At 42.5% G+C, this 17,458-nt stretch overlaps 2 protein-coding genes across 8 annotated transcripts in view; one reads left to right on the top strand and one right to left on the bottom strand.

Moving 5' to 3' along the window:
* The window catches only part of LOC309703263 (leucine-rich repeat and fibronectin type-III domain-containing protein 4), a 37,116-nt gene extending 21,552 nt beyond the window's left edge, over positions 1-15,564 (top strand). Inside the window, exons 6-8 of the mRNA XM_082528002.1 lie at positions 1,161-1,322; positions 1,949-2,683; positions 12,374-15,564. Of these exons, the coding sequence (XP_082384128.1) occupies positions 1,161-1,322; positions 1,949-2,683; positions 12,374-13,691 (2,215 nt within the window). The 3' untranslated portion in view covers positions 13,692-15,564. The remainder of the gene's footprint in view (positions 1-1,160; positions 1,323-1,948; positions 2,684-12,373) is intronic.
* Positions 1-17,458, bottom strand: part of pcxb (pyruvate carboxylase b) — a 323,320-nt gene that overhangs the window by 108,345 nt on the left and 197,517 nt on the right. The gene's annotated exons all lie outside the window — the stretch shown is intronic.

Raw genomic sequence — 17,458 nt, 5'->3', positions numbered from 1 at the left:
TTCCCCTGTAACTGCATCCAGATTTAAAAGGGAAACCTGAATGCTTGCACAACAAGTTGTATTCTTCTATAGTTTATGCAATCCAGTGTTTAAATCTTTTATATTTTAACATAAAGTTCAGTCTGATTGTACTAAATAGAGCTTCTCACATAGCCATGCTATACACAGCCAGTTTATTCTGCAGTTTCACATGTTCCCATACCCTCTACAGATCACACCAGTCATTAAATGCCATATAAAATTACTTATAACAGCTTGGTATTAAAATGGAAACTTGGGAACAATTATCAAGTTTAAGGTTTTAGAAACATTTGAAAATAAGTTATGGCACAACAAAATTTTTTACAATTGCAGACATTTGCACAATAAATGAACTCCACGAATTGCTTCCCTTCCACTGATCCATGTGTTCAGATAACGCAAAGGTGGATTTGATGTTCACATAAATCAACGTACAGTCACAGTTAACCCTTTTCTAAAAACGGCTGTGAACTGTAAAATGCTTTGCGGGAGCAGATCAGTATAAAGTACATTAAAAGCAGAAAATAGAGTGACACAATCAGACAGCTGAGCCTCGTCTATCAAGCTTTGTCCAATTAACTTCAAAAGAATTTGTTAAACAAAAATTGCAACACTTGTGCAACGGTGCCCATTAGAGGTCTCAGAAAACAAGTAGTGGTCTCCAAACCATTTGTCAGAATGAGAATCAAAGCTAAAAATTTGTGGTGAGCAAAGACAGCCTCATCTACCAGCCGTTCACACTGTATAACTGACAAGTTTTACTCAGTGATGCATGCAAAGCTCAGATTTCTGTCAGGAGCAAATAGCAGAGAGGTTGAACATGGTATGTTCAAATGTGAAGATACCATGTTCACATTTGGTTTGCACCAAATTGACTTCAACCTGTCTAAGGACAAGTTCATGAAAGACGTCCTAAAGTTGTTCTTAGAGAGAGATGTTCAAAGTAAATCATTTATAAAAATTTAACCAAATGCAAATTGATTATCTTCATGAGTTTTAAGGCTCTTTTGTATTCACTACAGGTACTCATTTCAAAATGAGAGAAAAGACAATTATGAATACTGCATTTAAATAACCTCGAAGTCCAGCAAGGCATCATTAAGTGAATGGACTGACTGCTTTTCTTTTATTATATTCAGGTCTCAGACAGGTGCAATAAGTCCTACCCCATACAATGCTGTCATAAGCCTAAATTTTGGAGGGAACCCACTGCACTGCAATTGTGAACTGCTGTGGTTAAGGCGCCTCATCCGTGGAGATGACATGGAGACGTGTGCCACTCCTGCTCACCTTGCTGGAAGGTAAATCATCGTCAGCTGGTCAACGGATTATTCTGATTCTTGTAACTAGTAAAGGTTTCCTCTATCATAGGGCAACAATGTAATAAGTTACAGGCTGAACAATGTTTTGAATTAAAATGACCTAATTCTTACCTTAATGAGATCAAGCTCAAACTCATGAGGACAGGTACGCCATGCAGCCAGTTTTAAGAACACTGGCGTGATATTTTGCCCCTAATTAGATACTCTGAACTACCTCTACTTCCTACATCACTCTTTTCTAAATTTCTAGTCTAACTCTAGTCAAAACCACACTGAAAATGAAGCATTTATGAGGAAAAGGAGTTGCTGTCCTCATCAGTCTGCTATTATTCACATTTTCAGCATTTTTGAGTTTGTCATCATAGGATCCTGGTGTCTCTTAGTTTGAATATGTATGCGGACAGATGTTAACATGATAGGCTTTGATAGAAGGAAGCTGTTGGTCTTCGCATTTTAAGCTCCTGTCCCACATATGATTCTTGCGTGACTCATTGCAAGATGCTATCTGGTTAATTGATCATTTGGGATTTGTGGAGAATAGCAAAATTAATCTGCTCCACCCATCTCCCTCCACCTCTCTCACTGTCTCTTTTCTGTGCCTGCAGATATTTCTGGTCAATTCCTGAGGAGGAGTTCACATGTGAACCACCTCTCATCACTCGCCACACGCACAAGCTGTGGGTGCTGGAGGGCCAGCGAGCCACGCTAAAGTGCCGTGCCATTGGTGACCCCGAGCCAGTAGTCCACTGGGTTTCACCAGATGATCGCATCATCGCAAACTCATCCCGGACCAGCTCCTTTAGCAACGGGACCTTGGATATCTTGGTAACAGTAGCCCGTGATGACGGGGCATATACATGTATCGCAATAAACGCAGCAGGTGAAGCAACTGCCACTGTGGATCTCAAAATAATCCCCCTGCCTCACCGGGGTGGAGTAGGTGGAAACGCTGGGAGCAACAGTGTTAACACCAAGAACAACAGGAACGTGACCAATGGAATTTTACGGACCGATCCGGGCTCGTCGGATATTAGCACGGCCAAAAATGGAGGGATTAACAATGGCGGTGGACGCGGAGGAGAGCCAGAGGATGGGAAAAGAGTTGGAGGGGATGACGAAGAGGGTGACGGCGGTAGGGCATCTGAAGGAGAGAGGACTGATGGAGGAAGCATGGAGGAAGAAGAAGGGGACGAAGAGGAAGGAAGGATGATTGGAGTACAGGGAGTAACATCGACATCGGCTCAGGTCCGATGGGATTTGGGGCGTTTGTCTGGAGCTTACGTTGTCTGGATGTATCAGATACAGTACAACTGCACCGCCGATGAGACGCTCGTTTACAGGTCAGTTCAACTTTACTCACAATGCAAATAATAGAAGCTTTTGTCGCTTATCTAATGGCAAACTTAGACACTTGCCATATGATTGCTTTCTCAGCTTCTCCTCCAGAAGGTATTTTTGCAGGGTCATGCCCACCCTTTTCTTTCATGCTAATCATTTTAAATATTTATCCATTACAATATGACACCTCAGTAGTCGAACTGTTCATCTTGCATATTGATGTGCGGATAGCTTAAGGGAAAAGTGAACGGGGAGCGGAATAAAGGGATAGTGGACGAGAGAGTGTTAATAATTTATCTCCATCACTATGACACTTAATCTCAATAGGCAGTAGCCAGTGCATATGGGTGAGTGCAGAATGGGAGGATATGTGGATAACGTGGAAAAGGATTTGAAGGAGGGGGATGTTTCTGAACCGAGCTGCGTAACATAAACATCAAGAGGCCACGGTGTCCATCTAAAAATGCACGATAACAGTGATGCAACATGTATTTAATCTAAATACACTAATTTTCATAAGTTATGTCAGTGTATGACTCATCATAGTCTAAGAGGGAGATAAATAACCACTTAGAAAGTTGATTTGTAGTTAAAGGATTCAAAGCTCTTATTTACGCCATGGCATACAAGTACAGGGTACAGATCTGGAAAACATGGAGGTAAAACTAAAAAACAAACATCTGCAAGTATTTGAAAATTCCGCTTTTTCCCCTCAAAGATCTAATGTAGCTGTGGCTATACAAGATAAGTTCTACATAAGGAAGACCAAAAACAATATCCTGAAAAATCGCATCTTTTTTATTTGCATTTCTAAAATATTGGGCTTGCATAAGAATCCATGAGAGAAAACAGTCTAAACAAAGCTAAAGGACGAGACTAATGTCTTTCAATATAAAACAGTGTGGCTTTTTTTAGCTACTTGGTGTGCTTACATGTACAATACTATGGTGCTGTTCATGAATTATAGCGGTACACAGTCAAAGTTTACTGTTTTTGAATTTATGAGCGTAGACTGATGAGACATTATGCGTGGGGTTATTGCTACAGTGGCTGAAACAGTGAGGAAGATGGGATAAGACACTGGGCTGGCTGAGCAAGGGCTGCCACTGTGCTATTATTTGTGTGGGGTTTTTATTTTAGCTGGCAGTAATGCTGGGGTTCAATGTGGCTTCCCTCAGGTATTATAAAGAAGGCATTAAGCTGTAAGTGTATCGTAAGGGGTAGAGCAACTCGTATGACAAAGACTGTAGAGAACAGAGATGGAAATATGATTGTGAAGAAAAAAAGCTATAATCTGAAAGTTTGAGAGCAAAGTAAAAATAGTAGGAACCTGAGCTGTTTGCAAAAGGGTGGATGGGGAGGTAAAAAGCAATACTATGAGTGAAGGATACAGTTAGAAGGGGAAAGCGGATGAATTTAGACATGTGGACTGAGACCTGTAGAGACTGAGAAGATGGGTTCTACCCAAATCACCTTGAGGTGAGATTGAGATAAAAGCAGGATGTGTGAAAGCAGACTGACAGTAAGGAGGACAAGAGAGTAGAAGGCTCACGTGGGAAAAGGAAGACAAAAACAAAAAAAGGAACCGAGGGTGGAGAGAGGGAGGGAAGGTATTTAAATCCATAACTGAAATAGAAAGACCGTGTACACAGATATACACCTGGGTATGAAAGAAAGGGGGAGGTTGGGGGAACTGATGCAATAAGGGAGAAAGGAGAAAATGGAGCCCACGGAAACGTAAGACAGCGAGAAAAAAAAAAACAAGCAAACAGGAATAATGTGACAAGGGAGCAGGAACGTTTAGAAATAGAGACGAGGCAATTTTGTGAAAGCAAAGTGCTCCTCTGCTGAAAAGGAGGTTGTGCAGTTGAAAGGATGGAGATAAAGAGATGTCCAACAGGAATGCAACATCAAAACAAATAACATGCAGATTCTTTAGACTCCCACGACACGCTTGTTATACCTAAAATGAGCTCACTGAGATCTCGAGTTCCTTGTTGATCACTAGTGTTAATTTCTCAGTGGATAATAATCTGAGATCAGGGGAGCAAGCTGGTTATCTCTAGTAACAAAGGTTAAGAGAAGATACTCTCCACAAACTATGAGATATCAAACAACACAATACCAGGTTAATTAGTTTCTCGATTAAATTTGACTCAAAATTTAAGTGTATTTTCTCAAGGGTGGTTTTATAAAAATACAGACTTCTTTGGGCACCTAAACGTAGCTCTTTAAGGCAAAAGGTTGACACCAGTAAAATGCTTTTCTTAAACACTCAGCTGTGAGAGAAACAAAAGAAAACAGAAGAGATAAGCATGAAAGAATGAGTCACAGACCAGCTGGGATCACAGGAGAGTAAGCGATCTGAGGTTTTGCCAGATTGTGACACATACAGCCCTCTGTTTTCCTGGTGGTGTGATTTGTTCAGAGTAGGGTAGTGGCCATTTTAACAGGTCAGTGTGGAAAACAGGTTGAAATAGGAGACAAGTCTGGAGGCACAACCCTCAGTCTCTCAGGACAGAAAGAGGAAAGCAGCATACTACAACGCTGTCGAGCATTTCCAGTATGGCTTCCCATCATGCTATCAATGAGCTAGTGCCAACTAAAGTTTCACACGAGAAAAAAAAGGAATCAACCAAAGCAAGTCTGGCTTAGAAACTCAAAAGGTGAGACCAGGTCAGTGAGATTTCAGGTTTTTTATCTGGGATTTGTGTTTGTATTCTATTGCTGAATTTGGGAGGAGGAAACACCAGCCACTCGCTGAATTGGGCAAAAGATGGGAAGAGGGGGAGACGAGGGGCATTCAGAAATGAAGACAGAAACACAGGAAAAGAGGAATCTTTGAGAAATGACAAGAAATAAATGCATCGTAAGATGGTGGTATGCAGACAAGAGAACAGCAGACTGCACTGTATCCTTTAAAAGGTCAGTCGTATGTTAGACAACACCGACCTCCATTTTAGCATGCTTTGTAATTCTGCTGGCATCTGTGAGAGTACCAAGTACAATGTCATGGATGTGGCTTCCTTTGAGCTGTGCTCCCTCACAACATTAAGCCAGCTTCCTTCCCGGAGCTCTGCTACCCTTTAACAGCACCACACGGTCACTGATCCTTCAGTGTGACATGAAACCCAGATTCTGAAAAGCACAGTGAAAGAACTGCCAAAGATTTCCTTGTTGCCGGTAAATGTGAGCAATTACCATGACTTCTTTGCCCACGCATGGGACTGGCCTACCTGAAGGACAAAGAGCAGGACAGGAAAGCACGAGTCCATGTTAATGAGCCAGCACTTTAAAGCAACCGATGGAGCACCATCTGTTCAAAAGCGCGTTTTCGTCAGCACTTGCAAGTCACAAAGAACATGCAGTCATAGACAGTTTAAGGCTGTCAACCCTCATCGGCCGGCACTACAGCTCTGTGGAGCTTTTTCGGTCGCGTCTTAATCAGAAGCACGTCAACTTTAATGGCAGCTGTGATACTGAATTAACACATTGACATATTCCATGTACTGTATGCAGGAACACAAAGCTGAAAGAAGCATTTAATTAGCTGGGATTGTAAACAATGACCTCGCTACCAGTCAGAATCTACCTGACATGTAGTAAATAGACATTTTACAGGAAACAGATTCCATGTTCAGCACAAGTCTCACTGAGCCCAACCTCTGTATAATCCATTATTCACTAAGAATTATACAAGATATCTGCCGTTTCACTGTGCTTCATGATTTTTTTTACGTGTAAATCCATCTATTTTTAGCCTCTGGCAAGCAGTTGGGAATTAGTTATGAATCACTGCTATATACGGTATGTCAGAGAGAGCATCTGTATGACACTTGTATATGTCTGAGCCAAAAGTTTCTCATTAGGTTTAACAACAGTCTTTAAAGTGCGCAGGAAGGCGTAGAGTGGCTTTGACAATTTTCACAATTGCACCCCAGTCACCACATGATCGACCTTTCTGCCGGGCACTCAAAGTGCCAAGTTCGGCTAAGACTTAATGGGAACAGTAACGATCACAGGGAGAGCAATGGGAGTACATTGGAGAGAAAAATCACGCAGAGTTTGAGAAATAATGAGAATAATGAAAGTTGTGTCTAAGAAAAGGTCGCACTGTTAAAAAGTACAGAGCGAGAGGTTGAAAGCCGCAGGAAAGGAGCGTGCTGAGAAACCGAGCTGAGAACACGGCTAATGAGTCACAAAAGGAGAGGGCTTTAATAAAAAATCCTGAAAATTAGGTGTTGGCATTAAAGATTTTTCCTGTTGCAAATTACCCACCATATCTGACTAATATTTGAAAACACTGAATTGTGCTATGGATGTATTTATAAATGCTCACCCAGGGCAGTGACTATAGCTACACCAAACTATGTGTCAGTTTTATTTATACAGCATATTTCATTACATGTAAACTAAATGTGCTTAGCAAAAGTGACAAGAATCTAAACTACAGTGTGTTCAGCCAACAAAACCAGGAAAAAACAAACAACACACTGAGCTGTGCAAATGATTTTCCCCACTGGTCCAATCAGAAATCCATCAAAATCTTCACATGGTTTCACTTTGTCATATTACAACATATTACAACACAAAAAAAAATAATCATAAAAGCAAGAAGATATGTGCAAATGCTGAGGCTGGGATTGATAAGGATGTAATAAGAGATGTGGCAGGGAGCAGGGCATGCCGAGGCATGCGGCTTCAAAGATGGAAAAAGAGGAAAGCAAAATGAACAAACAAGGACCAGGACAGCTGAGCGGTTAGAGGGCAGGGAGGGAAGCGAAAAGGAGATGAGGTAAAATGAAGTGAAGAGTTTTACCCCACGGGAAGAGCTAATTAAGTGTTAAACTACTGTGTCAATACATGCGTCAGCTCATATCAGAGGCTTCAAAAGGAAGGGGAAGAGAACAGGGTCAGCACTCAATACATATGTCACGTTATATTATTCTGTAGAGGAAAAGGACGGGCTAAGCAGGTAGCAAAGGATGGACAGGGAATTTCCTATAAATATCTAGGTGGTTAAAGTGAAGAAAGGGGGAGCAACGATGAGGACGACAAGGAGAAGGTCGCATAATGAAAGAAAGCAACCGAATCAGGCATCGAGGGGGGAAAAATAAAATCAGACCGAATAAGGAAGAGTTAAGTGAAAAGCCAGATAAAGGAAAGCAAAACAGGGGAGGTGGGGTGATCATGGAAAACTGAAGAAAGCAGACAAAATTGAGAGAGACAGATAAGGCAATAAACAGTCTGACGAATCAAGGCTAAAAATGTATGTAGGAAAGAGTGGACATGGGGTGGGGGGGGGGTGAGGAGAGCTGGATAGATGTCAGCCAGAAGGAGATAATTGCTTTGTTGTTCCTCTTCATCTTTCTTTCTCTCACTCACTCCTCCGGCTCTTGCTCTCTGTGCCCAATCTTGTCTGGTGTCAGACCACCAGACTTGGTAACTCTGACAGAGAGGAGCAAGACGTGAGGCGGCGAGAATAACAAGAGAAGACAGGAAGTACGATGAGAAGAAAAAAAAATTGGGCTCCACCACTCCTTGATTCCCTCCATCACTCTCTTTTCCTCTCCGCCTTACTCTCACGGGTACTAATAATTACTCGTTTCTGTGTCACCGGCTTGAACAAAGCACTCCCTTGTCTCGATTACTTTCTTCCTGCATCTGTGGATGTGCACGCCTTTGCAGGCTTTAACCATAATTAGAAGCACAGGGATGGAGCAAACTCTCTTGGTATGTTAGAAGCCGGCCCACAAAGATCGAGTCGGCGCAAATACAGACAACACCACGGCCGTTTAATCAATCAATTTTCGTAGTCCACGACGATCAGTCCGAGTTACACGAGATGCACTTTGTATTCATGAACATAATGTCTCGAGCAGAGGTTTTAGCCGGATATTATTTCATGTGTACCCACACCACATAGCTAAATATGGGTAAAAAAATGAATAATGCAGCGAGTGCTAGCGAATCAGCATATCAAAGATGCATGCGTTTGTGAATGTGTCTGGGTCTTCCATGTATATTTTAGTGAATTTGCTTGCCTATTTTTGTCGCTCCCAGTGTAGCAAAAACAACTAGAGAGGTGATTCACAATCTCATAAGGGAGGAAGCAGTGGCGGGGTGGGAAAGACGACTGAGAGGGGTGGTGGGCAAGAGGAAGAGGAAAAGAAATATAGGATACAAATGATGAGGTGGGTAGTGAAAAGGAAAAGAGGCGGTAAGAGGATGAGGGAGGAGCAGTGGTACCTAAAAAGGAGATGGCAGAGGAGATAGGGGTAGATGAGAGGGGAGGAAGAGTGACCTTGGATGCTCAATCATGGTACATGGTTATTGGTGTGGCTAATAGAGATGTAGTGGAGTGACTGAAAAGGAAGAGAGGCTGGGAGATCAGGTAGAGCCTGGTGGAAAATACCAAAGGATTTGAGGCAAGCAGATGAGGTAAAAGATACACAGGATTAGACCAGAGGAGGAGAGTGAAGTTGTAAAAGAGGTTGAACCAAAGATGACTGCATCACTGCAGATTTAGGCTAAGGAAAAAGAGGGATGGGTGATTGCACCGCAATGAAAAGCTCATAGGATATGAGGAGATAAGAGAGCCTGATCACCCAAACGGAGGAAATCTGGTCATGTAAGACTGATGGAGGAAAATAATAAAATAAGTTGGCCGCATTGACGGTGGAGGACTGATAAAGAGCTTTACAGGAGTATATAGAGGGAAGAATGGAGGACAGAGTGAATAAAAAGGGAGGAGTCTGAATAGTAGGATTAGAAAAATGACTAAAGGTGTGCATGACTGTGTGAGGCATGGTCACAATGGAGGACCAAATCAAAGACTCATCCAGAAAGCTTAGTTGTGTTAGGCTAATCCAGACAGATGCAAATATGCTGGTCTAGAATATCATCTTATAAGATTTAGGCATTCTTTTTCAGTATCCAGCAACACACTAACTCTGAACCAGTATGCACTAATATGAATCAAAGTAAGAAAAGAGATTTGGGTATTAGCCTGTGATAGACAGAAGCAGCAACTCACTGGAGTACATGAATCACTCCAATGATGGTCAAGTCGCTCTGTCTTGTGGGATCTATCAATTACATATAGATGCATAAAGGCTGTGGATGAACTGACACCATTGCGATAAATCTCGGGGGCTTTGATAAGCCTATACTATGACCAAGGCTTTTTATTCAGAAACAGAAGCATAGCGAGCGATGCCTCTTGTATATTTCATGTTAGAAATCTGATTGAGCACCCCCTGTCTTTACTACTGGACTTCACAGGAGTTATTCACAATTCTCTGACTTGACTGATTGCACAAGAGGTTTTATTTTGAGCTTTCATCCCTGAGATATTTGGTCATAATCCTCGGTTTCACTTTCACACTCTGGATGTCTTTTTGCTGTAGGAATATGAAAACTCCTTAATCAAAACCTCTCATCTTTTTATGTCAGTGCTGGTTACTGCTGATGTTTAGGTTGTCCACTGTAGTTTATATCCATGAGTTCAGAGATCTCTGACACTTCTTTACAGTTCTGTGAGAAAGATTAAATTAGCTTCAGCATACACATTTCTTAGCGTATCAAAGTACAGCTTTATTTTTGTAATTGGCATCTCTCAAGCTTATGCTGTGCTTATGATGTTGCTATGGAAAAATTTGGCAATTTTATGTCAATTTTCTGAAAATAAGACATGACTAATATCCTGGGAAATGAAGCTAGGAAAGTTGATTGGTCCCGAGTGCTTAGTGAGTGGATATCAGAAGACGAGGTACTCTTAGTATAATTACTACACTGCTGAGTCAAATAATGAGCCTTTGCCATGGAAACATACACCTGGAACCCAAGCTGCTCCACCGCACAGCACGAGTTAACGGGCAGATTTGTAACTGTGTTAGAAGGGACTTTATAGCGACCTAATGACCGCCGGATGAGGACGACTTTAATGACGATGCCCCATGTGTCTACTCAGATTATCTGGGAACCTGGAGTGTCACACAGTACGTTGTAATTTCTTGTTAAATTCATACCGAGCTTCTGCTGAAAATTAGAAGTTTGGAAGCATTTCCTTGCTATTCAAATCACCCCAGGCAATTTGCTAAAACGGTGCAACCGTTTGAAACATTGTTATTCGCAAAGAGAGAGAGAGGAAGAAAAAAAATATTTTCTTTTAAATTATACGAGTGCAAAAGTTGATATTGTGGACATCTGTAGAAAACATTTGGTTTTGTTAACTTTTAAAGCCTTGAGGAGGTGGTGAAAATGATCAATATTCCTACTTGCCATAACCCAGATCCACTGCTCTGGACTGTAGCTTGCCTCAAGAAGGCCCCTCTCATTTCCCAGCTAGCACTGCATTATTCAAGACGACTAATCCCATCTTTACACCAACATCGATATAACTACGGCTGTGAGAATTATCAGATTGGTTTTATTTGAAAAACTTCATTATATAACAGGCGCCAATTATCCCCAATTTAAAACTGAAGAAAAACAAGACCAAACCGCTGCCGTCTCTGGGTCTCCATTTTGAAGGCATTACATACTGAGTAAGGTTAGGGGACTTCTGCAGCAGCTCCCTGGATGTCTGAGTCATCCTAGATGGCATTTATAGGATGTAGCTCAGGTCTGAGGGGAGCTGAAATGGTTAGTAACGTAGGATACAAATAAGCCCTTTGATGTAGCGTGAAAGCGAATGGAGGAAAAAAAAGGACTTGGACAGCGTGATGCAGAGGAAAAACAAAGGAACTACTGACAAAATACTCTGGTTAGCAAAACAAAACTACAATACATACTTGCCCACACAAGAGGTTTGGAAATGCAGAGGGCAGAGTCATACCCATCAGCGACACTTGAGGTGCGCTTCAGTCTCCCACACACACTTTACCCTGGCATGTCACATACACAAACCCACTGGCATCAAAACACACGTTTATTCCCTCGTCCCATAAATACAAACATAGATCCAGGTGCAAACACAGAAAAAATAAAAAATCACATGCAACTTATGTAACGTCTGCTCCCTCGATTCACCGTCTTTACCCCCCAGTATCCCTCTATTGTTCACCTCTCGCCCATTTGTTATATATATATATTATAACGGCTGCTCGAACACTTAAAATGAGGACACATTCAAAGCACTTCTCTCTTTATTATCCCACGCAAGCTCTCACTCATTACAGACACACAGGAAAACATCTGCACTCTAAAAGACCAAAGCCAGATTATATACGTCTTAATTTCATAACTTCTGCTGAAAAGCAAACATCAACTATACTTTAACTTTAATTCAGAAATTAAACCTAAAACGACCAAATGTGTAGAGTTTTGCTGTGATGTTTGCTTCCCGCAAAGATGCGAATACATCCCCACATACGTAGACACGCTCCTGCTCTCCAAATGAGCAGACAGAGTTCTCTTTTCATGTTCCCTAGGCGCGCTCCCCATCAATAGCCTCATTTTCCCCTCACTCCCCTACTGCAGTATTTACTCCGGTGCCGTTTCTAGCCCTCCCTTTACACCCATTTCCTCCGCTTGTATTCCCAATCTTCAACCGTTTATTTCTTAAATTCGGTCGGATTAGTCAAAATATCGAGGTCAGGTTTCAAATTACAGCAGACGCTATGCATTTCTGTGCACCGTCCATGTTTATGTAACTGACCCATGTTCTTTTCCCTTTATTCCCTATTTAGAATCTTACCGTCAACCAGTGATCGATTCCTGCTGAAGAACCTGGTTTCCGGTGTGGACTATAATCTGTGCGTGTTGGCCATTTTTGATGACACAATCACATCTTTAGCTGCGACAAAGGTTCTGGGCTGCACAACCTTCTCCACCAAGGATGTTTACCCTGCATGTCGCTCTCTGCAAGCCCACTTTCTGGGCGGGACACTCACCATACTGGTTGGCGGCGTTGTTGTTGTCACTTTACTTGTGTTTACTGTGGCACTCATGGTTCGCCACCGCGTTTGCAATCACGGGGACCATATAATGTGTCACAGCAGCAATACCGAGGCAGGAGGCGGGGCCTGCTGTCAGGGGAGTGTAGGAGGTGGGGACAAAGGAGGAAACGGTAGCGGATGCTACCAATCCAATGGTTCTGGAGACATGATGATGGTGGTCCTGCCCAATGGTCTGCCTTCTAAGAGAGGAGGAGAGAAGGACAATGAAAAGGAAAAAGAGGCCGATTCAGCCTCTTCTGTGCCTCCAAAACTGCCTCCTAAGCCCAGGCCGAAACCTAAAGTCAACCTGGAGCAGTTTCTTTCAGCTGGAGGCGTGGTTTCCACAACGACAGGGCTAGGAAGTGAGATGGCACTGGTGGTGAGACAGCGAAAGTTGGACAAGGCGTCACCGTACACCTCAGAAAGTGACAGAACGCCCCTCTACTACTCCCCTTCTCCCCCCTCAACCCTTCCCCGTCAGTCGCGTCAGAGGGAGCGCCCAAGGCCCCGACTGGAGCGAGAGCTGACCAATCGTGCTAGTTTTTCTCTCGCGGCACCCCTGAGAGACTCGGAGCTGTTGGACTGGAGAGTCGCACCCAGAGGCAGGGACAAATGGAACTCCTCACAGGCTTATCAGAGCCCCGTTTCCCCTCTGAGCCCCGCCTGTGGAACAGTTAGCAAACGGAGGCACTCGCTCGATATGGGCTCCTCGGTCGCGCTAGCGACTGATGCCGCAGCGAGTGTCGCCAGGCGCTACGGCGCTGTCAGTTATGCCAAGCGGCTAAGCGTCATCTGGACAAGGCGGAGCCAGTCGCTGCATGGAATGCTGGTGCAGTGCGCTTCGACAGCAAGCACAGCGTCGTCGACCACGAGCGACGAGTGCGAAAGCAGCGGCGGGTTCGGGGGTCACTGTGATTTCCAAAGGGGATATATTCATGCTTACAACGCCACCAACTCCAACTCTAACACTGGGATTACTCCCGGGAAAGCAAATAATGGAAAAGACAGGAGTAGGGAAAAAGGAAAGGATGGAAAGAGCGCGGAAGAACTGGAGGAAAGCGTCGTATAGGGGCACGGATTACAAAAAGTGGAGGGGGATAAAGGGTTCTGTACGAGGACAGTTTGAATGAGATGCTGATTTAAGAAGGCCAAAGAGGTGAGGAGGGATTACAAAAGCAAAACTGTTTTAGATGAAAAACTTCCAGTTCAGAGGAAGGAAGGAGAGCAGGTGACTCAAGTGTCACTAATGCAGCTTCTTGATTTGCCCTGTGAGCTGAGAGGAGGGAGGATACCAAGAAGTGAGGTCAGGATTTGTAAGAGGCTCTTCGAGGAACCTCGAAAGTGATGGCAGAGAAATGTGACCAAAAAAAAAATTAATAAAAAAAAAAATCTTTAAAAATTCAAGGCAACGGGGAAAGAGAAAGTACAATCATTGCAGTGAAAGGAAAAAACAAATATGTGAGAGGGACATGGGGGGATGTAAATTAAGGAAATAATGAGGGAAAACAGCAGTAAGGAAACAGAACAAGGGTTACAGCAGAGGAGGAGGAGATGTTGTGACCTGTGTGGATCACACTAACACAACCACTCAATTCTCCAGTCTCAGCTCCCACACCACCATGAGGCTTTACACCGGATCAAGAACACCACCACTGTTAATACTGGAGAAATACTTGTGACAGAAATGCATCAGTGAAAAGGTCTGGATGCCACTCTGTTGTTTTGGCTTTCACGCAGCCGGCCATTTTGAAGCTCTTTTCTGAATGTGACTTTTATGTGTCCTCTGTGTCTGGACAATGATTTTGGCTCGCTGCGCCTGCGGATTATGGGAGTATAAATACAGAGCTGGGTGCATTGGACATGATCAATCGATACAGGCTGGAAACAGCGAGGGGAGCCCAGACATTATTAAAAGAAAGACACTGGAATTACAATGGAGTTGATATGGATTACAAAATGGAGACGGGAGTGCACAATGGAACGTGTAAGCATGTGCATTTGTAAAAGACGAGATCGTATTGGATGTCAGATGATAATGGACCAAACAGATAAATAATGCTAATGGATGCGCAAGTGTGCATGCGTCTATGGATCAGGGACAGGATGCATTTGTGTGCCTGTGTGTATATGAATGTTCGTGGGGTGGGGTGGGGGGCGAGCCGGTGAAGTAGACTCCATGTTTCAAAAATGTTTAGTGCTTTCTGGATATGCTGTAAAAAAGAAAGGAAAAAAAACCCTAAAAATTAAGGTGAGAGGCGTCCTTGAGCTCCACTGAGAGTGAAAGCAGAGCGAAATGTTTAAATACGCCACAACCAGTACAACTTATTTTCAGCAGTGTAGCATGGTGAGAAAGCGGAAACTGTTAAATGGGAATTAAAATTTCAAATTCATTTGTGTGACTTCAAACTCCTTTGTGCCACATGGGTTCATGGTAAATCCAAATCGAATGTTCTCAGAAAGGAAGCAGTTTAAAAAAAATAAAAACAAAACAGTAAATGAATCAAACTGCTGCAGAAGCCACTAAACGCTATAAAATCTGTTGGAAGACTCTTAAAAACCTCTATGAGAGAGAGACACACAAACACATACATATATAGTATATAAATAAAATAATGTTACTTGTCGCACCATGTGTTTGTTTTTCAAAGTTTTCTGGGGAGTGATTCTAGGATCGAACGCAAACTATGAAAAGTGTGATTTTTTTGTTTTAGACAAGAAATCTTCGTGAGTAGGAAAGAACATGATTATGACTAGGCAGTTAAATTAACTACCACAACAACAACAACAACAACAAGAATAAGCGCACAGCACAAAACACAAACTGGCAAGCACACACACACAGATGCCTATTAAACAAAGCCAATTCCAATAATAACAATCAGTGTTGTTTCCTTTCTGTTCTCATTTCATTTTGCCAAAGTCAATATTGTTCTCTTGACTTGATATAAATAATAAAATTTACATGTATGGAACTGAGACTGAGTCATTAACGCGTGGCCATGTGTCATGTTTGTGCGCTTGACTACTTAAGTACATTGTGTATGCGTGGGGGGAAAAAAAGAAAGAAGCACTGCATCTGAATATTAATCGTGTGTATTTTGGTGCATCTACAACAGCAGATTTCAGTGTTATATTTAAATCTATTGCAAAATTAGATTGGATATAGTTTAATAAAAAAAAAGTGCCAATGCTGCTTTGGTTTAGTTTGCACTTGGACAGAATTGTGAAGATGAGTCAGTCCTCGTGAAAATGTTTTGAGCTCCAGGCAAACTTGTGAGTCAAAGAAGCTGCAGCGCACACGCACATCTGTGGGGCGAAAATGAAGCTGTTTACTTGTCAGTCAGTGGAGCGGATTAGGAGGTAAGGGTGAAGTAACATTTCTTATGGTAATTAAAAACATTTCTTACAGTAAAGAAAAAAACATGAGGAAAAGAGAACATAAAAAGAAGCAAACTGGTAGGAGAAGGGAGATCAATGAGCTCAGGAACAGACAGAAATGGGTTTAGAAGGAAAAAAGGTGTAAACAAGATTTCAAAGGACAGATTGGATATGACACAGAATAGGAAAGAGCGCTGATGTGACAACAGACAGACAGAACGGGAACTAAAAGCCATCAGGCTAATGGATCCTGAAACCGATGCTCTGTTATTATCAACAATATTAGCTGGTTTCAGACAGGCTCTGTATTTCAATATAAGACATTACAAGCTCCTTTCAATGCTATCTGCAGCTGAGATCAACACTCACTTGGAAACGAAGCGAGCTGGCAGCAATCTGCATCTGAGCAGAACTAATTAAACTTTTAAACATACGAGAAGAAGAAAAGTGTCAAACATGAACTATCAAACCAAAACATCATTTCTGTTAATTATTTACATCTTTCAGGTCATAGCGGAAAAAGCTGAAGCGGAGGTAGAACGGATCTAGTCGTCTCTGCCCTTTTCTGAGGTTTTCTGAGGTTAGATGGGGGAAAACTATCCCACCAGCACAATCCGAGTTTCTCATACTTATTTCACTTTGTTGCTGAGAAAACACTTCAACAGTGGGCTGAATTTGGTGCATCACTAAACATCGACAATAAGATCAACAGTGGCAATGTTGTATCGCAGCAATAATGCAGTAGCTAAATGTTGTTGTGATGAAGGGCATTAAGACTTGAAGATTTCTGTGTGTCCCTGGCAAAAAACAAAGACAAAAAATAGAAATGGGGAAAGGAAAAACCAACATGAACCATTAGTGCGATTGTGATTCATTGCATCCCTAGCTGAAATGAACTGATTCCTGCACAGGGCTGCACAACTGTTTATTTTACTTCAGTTTAATATTTACTCCAATTAGTCTTTCAGCCCACCTGAGAATAAAGTCTTATATTTCATGAATTTTTTTTTTTTTTAAATTCCTGTCTCCACTTTCTGTTGAGTCCTATGCAGATGCTGCCAAAATGTAGATATGGAGGGAGGGGTGCGGCTGAGAGACTACTGAAACACCTGGAGACAGACTACGTGTCATGGTCCTGGGCCATGTGGGCCCAGTATTCTTAGTTCCTTGTATTTTTGTATTTCGTTCCTTATTTAGGCCATGTTTTCTGAGTTGCCCTGTTGTGTTGTTCCCTAAGTGTTTTCCCTTCATGGCTTTTACCCCCTGTGTGCCCCTCTGTGTATTTATGAGCCCTCGTCTCCCTTTGTGGTTGTTTCATGTTTCCCCAGCCCGTTATGTCTGTGTTTTCCCCGTGCTCTCTCTCCTCCTGTCTGAACCTCTGTGCCTGTACATGTCATGTTCAGTTCACCCCGCCCTGTCTCGTTATGATTATCAGTGTCACCTGTGTTCCCCGTGTGT

Source organism: Aulonocara stuartgranti (assembly GCF_965226115.1).
Source record: "Aulonocara stuartgranti genome assembly, chromosome: 3".
Taxonomy (NCBI): domain Eukaryota; kingdom Metazoa; phylum Chordata; class Actinopteri; order Cichliformes; family Cichlidae; genus Aulonocara; species Aulonocara stuartgranti.
The sequence above is the reverse complement of the archived record's forward strand: the minus strand, read 5'-3'. Positions and strand labels throughout refer to the sequence as shown.